The sequence below is a fragment of the Petaurus breviceps genome, unplaced genomic scaffold, assembly GCF_028583685.1.
Source record: "Petaurus breviceps papuanus isolate PSGF00001 unplaced genomic scaffold, PetGlider_PUasm1.0 181, whole genome shotgun sequence".
NCBI classification, from domain to species: Eukaryota; Metazoa; Chordata; class Mammalia; order Diprotodontia; family Petauridae; genus Petaurus; species Petaurus breviceps.
This window is the reverse complement of record NW_027185784.1, coordinates 18,521,988-18,530,117: the sequence shown is the minus strand read 5'-3', so window position 1 is coordinate 18,530,117 and position 8,130 is coordinate 18,521,988. Positions and strand designations below refer to the sequence as shown.

The following is an 8,130-nucleotide window of genomic DNA, read 5'->3' as shown; positions in this document are numbered from 1 at the left end:
GAGTTTATGATTTGTGAAACTTCTTTTACAACTCAAATGACTCAGGCCTCCTGGGGTAGAGGGCTTATTTCCTACTGCTTGGGATACTATAGGGAAGTCCTTTTCAGTTGTAATCTTTTTTGAATAATAACAACTCATCCTAATAGTGCTCATGGTTTTACAAAAGACTTTCCTCAACAATCCTGTGAAGTATGTAATGCAAAATTATAAGTATAATTTACAGATGAGGAAAGTGATATGAGAGAAGGGCCCTGCCCACCATCACTCAGTTAATTAATAAAGAGTTATTTATCAGTCCCTCCAGGCTGTAATGCAAGTGTATAAAGAAAAAATATTAGTCTATATCCTCAAAATGCTAATAAATGTTTCAACTGTGATTTGAACCCAATTCTCTTCAAATTCCAATTAGATAGTTTCTTTGACAGGGCATGTTTTCTTGTCTCTTCTGGAGTCTATCCTTTACAACCCACAACAATTCCATAGAGACAGTAACTTCTTTTGTACTTTCAGATCTCCTTTCTGATAATGGGATCTGAATTATCATCCATATCAGTTTGGCTGCCCATCCTTGTGGTTATTTCCTCTACCAGCATCTACCTCAGCCTCTGCTTCCAACCATCACCTCCAACTCTATAGGGTCAAGTAGGACTTCAGCTTACTTCTCTTTACATTAGGACTCTTGGATAGCATCATCCAAGGCAATGGATTTAGCTACTATATGCAGGTGACTTTCGAATCCACTTATCACCCTTCAACTTGGTCACACAATGCATTTGACATGGATGGTACCTCTACATGGATATCCTACTGCCATCCAAATTTATTAGAGTAGGGTTCATGTTTCCTTCATACTCTCTCCTTGGTCAATCTCCCCAAGATATTAGACAATGTCACACCCTCTCCCTGACCTTTCAAGAAGCCTCATAGAACATTCAGCCTGTTGCTTTACTTGTTCCTACAGAGTAGGTTGTTCTTGCCCAGTTGTTTCAGTAATTTCTGACTCATGACCCCATTTGGGGTTTTCTTGGCAGAGATACTGGAGTGGTTTGCCATTTCCTTCTCCAGCTCATTTTACCGATGAGGAAACTGAAGCAAAGAAGTTTAAGTGACTTGCCCAGGGTCACCCAGCTAGTAAGGGTCTGAGTCTGGATTTGAATTCAAGATGAGTCTTCCTGATTCCAAGCTCAGCATTCTAACCACTGCACCACCTGCCAAATCCAGTTTTTTTTTTTTCATTTATAGTCTCTCCCATATATCTGTAGGATAGAGTTGTAAGGGAAAGAGAACTGAAACTGAACAGGAGGCAGGTTTAGTCATTTGTCTGAATTCAAGTAAATGACTTCACTAGACTGGTTTCCTCATCTGTAAGTTGGAGAAAATGATCTATAAAGTTTTCCCACTCCAAGTTCCTTCTATCCTTTTTTTTTCTCTGATGATCACAGTCGGTAAGACCTCCCTGGAAAAGCCCTATAGTGTGCTCCCATCTTTCCATTGCACTGGGACCAGAACTAAAGTCATTCATTCATTCATTGCCTCACCATCCTTCATCAATATGGCTCACATACACAGAGTTAGGAAATAGTGCTTGAGAGGAGTCCGAGGGAAATGAGGAGTCCCACACGGTCAATGTGTTCATTTTCTTTGCTTGGCTATATTCATTTGTTGCAAATATTTGAGGGAAGTAATCTATGGTGGAGGAGATAGATGGTAGGTAGCAATAGTAATGCCAGAAAAAGAAGACAAAGAAAAGAGCCTCAATGAAACACCCAAAAATACCCAAAGGAAGGAGATAGACAGACAAATAGAGCAGTTTGGGGTTAAATTTGTAATGCATTTAAGAAAAACCAATACAATCCTCTTTTCTGTTCCTTGTATATTAAAATGTTTCTTGTTGTTAAGCTTATAATAAAAAAAAGAAAAATGGAACCCCAGATTCTGCTACCAACTTAGAAAGAAAAGCACTGTGCAGGCCAAAGTACTCCAGTATTCTCCTCAGTGTCCTATCTCCTCTACTATTACAGCTCATTTCAGTAACTAATGTTCAGTCCTAAGGTTCTCTCACCATCTCATCTTCATTACCAGGCTTCAGGGAATACAATCCCATTTAAACCACAAACACTCAGGGCATGTGTTTCCTAACTGCTGGCTCCCGCCGTACAACGTTGTAAAAGTTTGTACTGAGGCTGCCGGCGTCACTTCAATTGGAACCAAACCAAACAACTTGGTAGAGACGCGGCTAAAATGCCGCGCTCCGCTCCGTACAGAGCTCCCCATTGCCCACCCCAGTCCCTGGCTCTAGCAAAGTCCACTATGCCGCACCTTTCCCATAAATGCTCCACCCCTCTTAGCCTCTGGTGTGGGGGCAGGGGAGAAGAAGGCTCAGAGGGAACTAGGTTAACACGGGGTGAGTTTTTGAGGAGAGCAGCCAAAGTTTGGAGAGGCTCTTATCCTACTCACCCAACACAGTGACACCCCTCCCCCCACTCCCCTTACCCCCCCCCCCCGCGTCCCCTCCGTGCCCCATCCACTCCCTCGCACCCCCCTTACCCCCCCCCCCCACTTCCCCGTTCCGGGATTGGGTTGTTTCTTTCTCTTTCTTGCTATTTATTTCCATTTTTTTTAAAGGGAGCTTGAGAAGAAGAGTGAGCCACTGTGCTGCTCACTATCGTGAGAACCCCAACACAATGGTGAGTTAGTTACTTGTAAGTGGGTCTTAAGGTCAAGGAAAGCTAAAGGAGGGAGACAGAGAGAGGGAGAGGAAGAGGAGGAGAAGGGAGGGAGGGAGAGGGAGAGAGGAAACAAGTTTAGAGGAAAAAGAGGCAGAAAGGACTGCCTGAAGGGATTTCTGATGTTCTTCCTCATTCTGCTTATTGCTATTACCTAGCAGGGACAGGGGAACCTGTGACCTCAAGGCCACATGTGGCCCTCTAGGTCCTCAAGTACAGCCCTTTGACTGAGTCCAAATTTCACAGAACAAATCGGTCAAACGTGGACTCTTGTGGAAAGGCTACACCCGAGGACTTAGAGGTCCACATGTGTTGTTGACTGAAGATTCCCCACCCCTGAATTCTGGCCTTTGGGTGAATGAAGCTAGAAGGAGATAGTATCTTCTCTGGATGTGTTCAGTGATTCAAGTGGAGGAATGGGGTTGGTTGTTTCCTTTAAAAAAATTTTTTTGGGGGAGGCCAGGTAGCACAGTGAGTAAGAGCACCAGCTCCAGTGTCGGGATAACCAGGGGATCAAATCTGGGCTCAGATGCTTAGCACCACACCCAGAAATAACTGGCTGTGTAACCTTGAGCAAGTTACTTAACCCCAATTGCTTTAAAAAAAATTTTTTTTATTGATGTTTTCTATTTCTTACATGACCATAGTATTCCATGTATGATTCCCCCTTTACCTCTCCCTAAGAACCATCTCATAAAACAAAAATGTATTTGTTTGGTTTTTAGACAAGGAAAAATAGAATCAGCATAACTGGTTGATAGATAGAGAAAGCCCCAAAAACGTGCACAGCAAGTAACATCTGTGGACCTCCCACTGCTGCCATGTTGTAAGGTGGGAGTGTCTTCTCATATCTCTTAATGAAGATTTTATAATTTTGTTATATTTACTTTGATTCTTCAGTGGGTCATCGTGCTTTCCATCCATGTCTATTAGAAATCAAATTCCTCATTCTTGAATTTTCTAAACTCACATAGTTTATTGAGCATATTCTGCATCTCATTTGTCGACCATCAGTATACCTTATGCTGACCTCTCCCTTGTATGCAGTTCATTGCCTGAATATTAGATAATAAGACAATTGCTCCCAAAGTGAAGTATATCACAATATGAAAAAAAAATCACACATGGGGGTCAGGGACTGGGTTCCCCTTTGGAAGAGGTAGGCTCTCCTGGTTGAAAATTCTATGGTGTTTGTTAGACCTCAAGGGATGGAAAATTCTCAAGAATGAAATTGTGAAAATATAAAAAGAAAAATAATTCCAATGGAGAGGAAAAGGGGGGAGTAGTCAAAAGAGAATGATGTAGCTGGCCTGGAACTCGTTAATTTAGCGATGTACAGAATTATCAAGAGATTAATAAGAGATGAACAGAATTTTGAGAACAGTATGGTGTATGCAGCAGCAGTAGTCATTGTCATAATAATAATAGTAATAAGAATAATAATAAAAACTAGCATTCATATAGTACTTTAAGGTTTGCAAAGTATTCTACAGATATTATCTCATTTTATCCTCACAGAAACCCTGGGAGATTATTGTTATTTATTTTACAATTGAGGAAACTAAGGAAGACTGAGGTTAAATGACTTGTCTAGGTCTTCCGGACTTCAGACTCAGTGGTTTATCTGCTGAACCCCCTACCTCCTTGAGAAGGTCAGAGTGGGGCAGAGGCTGACAGGGCTTTTACTGGGGTGTAATAACATAAGGCAGTGGTTAAGAGTGGACCTGGACTATCAGCTGAGCACTAAGTTCTGGGGTCAAGCCAGGACCTATAGTTGCCAGGACGATCTGGGGGTACTGTGAAGAGGTCAGAGGAACCACAAGACTGAAAGGTGAGAAATAACATTATAGACTTAGGGACCATGTGCATGAGGAAGAGCAGGGGGCCCCAGGGAGAAGGAAGAGGGCAGTTGATAGTCATCTAGCTCCAGAAACCAGAATAGGCATAAATGAGCCAGGGACCCGACTAGTTGGTGCTTTGAGTCTGCTGGAATTATGAATAAACCTGGGAAGGGGGAGAAGGAAGGGAGGAATGGGACACTCACTAGAAGGGGGATAACTATTGCTTTGCTAAAAGAGCTAAGATTCTGGTCTCTTGCTTGTTCTTTATATGACTATGATAAACCTGTTGTATGTTTAATGCCTATGATGCTTGATGCTTATGGGGGAAAAGAAGCTCCTTAGTGGAAAGCTAAAAATTAGTCAAATTCAGATGTTCCTATGGCCTAAGCCATTGTTTTGTTGTTAATGAGAAACTTCCAAGATTGAATCTGGGCCAGAGTTGTGGTTCTATGGCTTGGCTTACAGGAAGCTGGAGAGGGGAGGCCCCTCAATGGATAGAATGCTGAGCCTGGAGTCAGGAAGACTAATTTTCCTAGGTTTAGATCTGGTCTAAGGCACTTACTAGCTGTAAGTGGGCAAGTCACTTAACCCTGTTTACTTCAGTTTCCTCATCTGTAAAATGATCTGGAGAAGGAAATGGCAACTACTTCAGTATCTCTGCCAAGAAAACTCCAAACGGGGTTACAAAGAGTTGGATCTAACTGAAAATGACTGAACAGCAGCAGCAAAGCCCTCGCTTACATGTATTACTCCTTTTTATGTCTAGGTTTGTTTCTGTTACTTAATTAGCATGTTTAGAGCATTTACAGGTTGTAATTGATTTCCTTTACGGTCTTTTAAATTTTATTTAATGCATTTAAAAACATCATTCTGAAAAATGGTGCATAGGCTCAACCAAACTGCCAAAGGGGTACATGATGCAGAAAAGGTTAAGAATCCCTGATTTAGAGTTAAGGAGTAAATGTTTGGAAATGTGAATTAAGAGCAAAGAAGAAACTCAAGATGTGTGGGTCTTCTGCTGAAAGACAGTGGTCTGGGAGTGATGTAAGCGGTCTGAAGAGAAAAGAAAAGGTTTGGGATAGTTATAGAGAAGAGCTTGGTGGAATTTCTTTTTTTTGCTTTTTGGAGGGCAGTTGGGGTTAAGTGACTTGCCCAAGGTCACATGGCTAGTTTTTGTGTTAAGTATCTGAGGTCAGATTTGAACTTAGGTCCCTCCTCACTCCAGGGCTGGTGTTCTAGTCACTGCTCCGCCTAGCCGCCCCAAGAATAGTGGAGTTTCTCTCTATTAGTGGGAGCCCAGTAGAGATGAGATAAACTGAATTTATGGTGGACCGGTCGACATGGTTACATGTTTGTCTCCAGCATGGTTGAACAACATGTTAGTAGGGGCAGAATGCTACTATTATCATTGATGCCTTTCCCCGTGCCTGGAAGTACTGGATATCTTAGCTTCTGAAGCCTACCTCCCTGCCCTAATATTCTGATGCTCCCTATGGTCCTTGGGGTATCCTTCCTGAATGGTGCTCCATGCTCCCCCTAGTCGCTCAGTTTGTTAGGACATACTTTGCTTTCTTCTTTTTACTTCATTGCCAACCGATTCATGAGTTCAAATCCTGCCTCAGACACTTACTAATTCTATGACACTGAGCAAGTCATCTAACCCCTTTGTGCCTCAGTTTCCTCATCTGTAAAATGAGGAGTGATTTATGAGACACAGGCCAGGGAACAAACATTAGGAATTGGATTTACAGTTATCTTTGGCACAGTGTGCATACTCCTACAAGTTAGTCTGGTTCTGTATGTATTCTGTGTTCTCAGCATTAGTGTGTGTTAAATTATGTGTTGCTTTGTGTACATTCCTTTATCTTTTCTGGTGTTCTTCACACCTGGCTCTCTCTCCCTGGGGGAAGATATTGCACCTGCTGGTTCTTTTGTATCTCTTATGGTCTAGAACAGGGGTTCTGGACATGATGATGTCCCAATAAAAGCTGGTGACTTTCTTCTTACAGAATGATGTCCTGCCAGGTCCCAGCATGAAAGGCCAAGGCAAGAAGCAGAATGGACAGGCCCAGCATCACAGCCAAGGCATAACAGACGTCCCACAGCTTGCCTACTGCATAACAGATGTCCCACCATGGTACCTCTGCATCTTTCTGGGGATTCAGGTAAGAACATCAGACCAAAAAAAGCCCCAAATCGACTCTGGAATTCAACATTGAAAAACTCTTATCCTTGACTGAAATGGGGTGGTAGTTTTTTTTTATTTGTTTGACCATCCTAAAAACCTCACTGCTATGGGGATCTAGAAACAACTACAAACTCAGGCTTTGTCAATACTGGCATAATATATTGTAGTGTTCTTGAGTAATAAGCAAAACCATCATTTTGTCTTATTATAGCAGAAATATATTGTTTGCCCTTCCCTGTCCATGATAACTTAATGTGATTTTGAGAACTTGGGAATGTGACTAAAAGTGGAGATGGGGTTGTGGTTGGTACAGTTGCTAGAGGGTTAGACCTGGAGTCGGCAAGTCCCAAGTTCATATCCTGTCTCAGACACTTCCTAGCTGTCTGGCTCTGGCAAGTCACTTAACTTCTCAGTCTCAATCAAAAAAGTAATCAGTCAATAAATATTTATTAAGCTTCTACCATGTGCTCTTAATTCCCTGTAAGAGCCCACAGGCCTGCCTTCATCCCCAGGACAGGCACAGGGTATGGATGGTTGGCTAGGGTGCTCTGGAAACTCCAGTTTCCTTATCTGTAAAAAGGCATTGCCACCCAGGGCTGTGACATTCAAACACGATAGCATGGAAAGCACTTTGCTAACCTTAAAGTGCTAAAGATGGTGATATTGATGATGATGATGGTGGCTGAACTGACCACACAGTGTCTTGGCCACAGAGAGTGGAAGGAGGGGTCGCCATACCTGACCCTGTTTTCTGGAGTGGTTCAATTTCTATGCAGTGCTTGTGAGGCTAGTATTGGGGACTGAATGTCCATGTGGACCAATTGGATTTGCTCAGGAAAAAATAATAGGCATGGAGTGCCCCCTGAACCCTGACTGACCAGCAAGTCAGCAAATGCTAGCTGAAGAGCTTTAGCCAAGTGAGATTTCTCATTTGACTCATTGCCTTCACTAGGAAAACAATTTCAAGTGGATGTTCCTGTGCCATGGTCTTTAGAATCTTCTTCTTTTCTTCTTTTTCTTTTTGGTATATGAAGGAGGGAAGGGAGGAGACAAACCCCTAAAGTGCCAGATGCTATGCTAATATTATCTCATTTTATTTTCATCTTCACAATATTATTATTATCATCCCCTTTTTACAGTTGAGGAAATTGAGGTAAACTGAGATAAAGTGACTTGCCAAGGGGTCATATAGCTAGTAAGTGTTTGAGGCTGGATTTGATCTCAGTTCTTCCTGACTGCAGGCCCAGCTCTCTCTATCTGCTTCTCTGAGGAAATCCCCAGAAGAAAAATTCCCTGGGTCTGCATCCCCAGTAGCCAAGTTCCCATCCCACCCTGAATTATAATCCACTCATCTGTTCTTCCTCACTACATTTCC

At 42.4% G+C, this 8,130-nt stretch overlaps 1 protein-coding gene across 3 annotated transcripts in view; it reads left to right on the top strand.

Annotated features, from left to right (window-relative positions):
* LOC138160631 (solute carrier family 23 member 1-like) overlaps positions 1 to 8,130 on the top strand; it is a 53,539-nt gene that overhangs the window by 14,539 nt on the left and 30,870 nt on the right. Inside the window, exons 1-3 of one of the 3 annotated variants that reach the window (XM_069087286.1) lie at positions 2,274 to 2,404; positions 2,626 to 2,687; positions 6,577 to 6,732. In XM_069087286.1, coding sequence (XP_068943387.1) covers positions 2,311 to 2,404; positions 2,626 to 2,687; positions 6,577 to 6,732 — 312 coding nt within the window. In that variant the 5' untranslated portion in view covers positions 2,274 to 2,310. Of the gene's footprint in view, positions 1 to 2,273; positions 2,405 to 2,625; positions 2,688 to 3,450; positions 3,558 to 6,576; positions 6,733 to 8,130 lie in introns of those variants that run through there. The other 2 variants (XM_069087287.1, XM_069087288.1) reach the window with 2 other exon arrangements.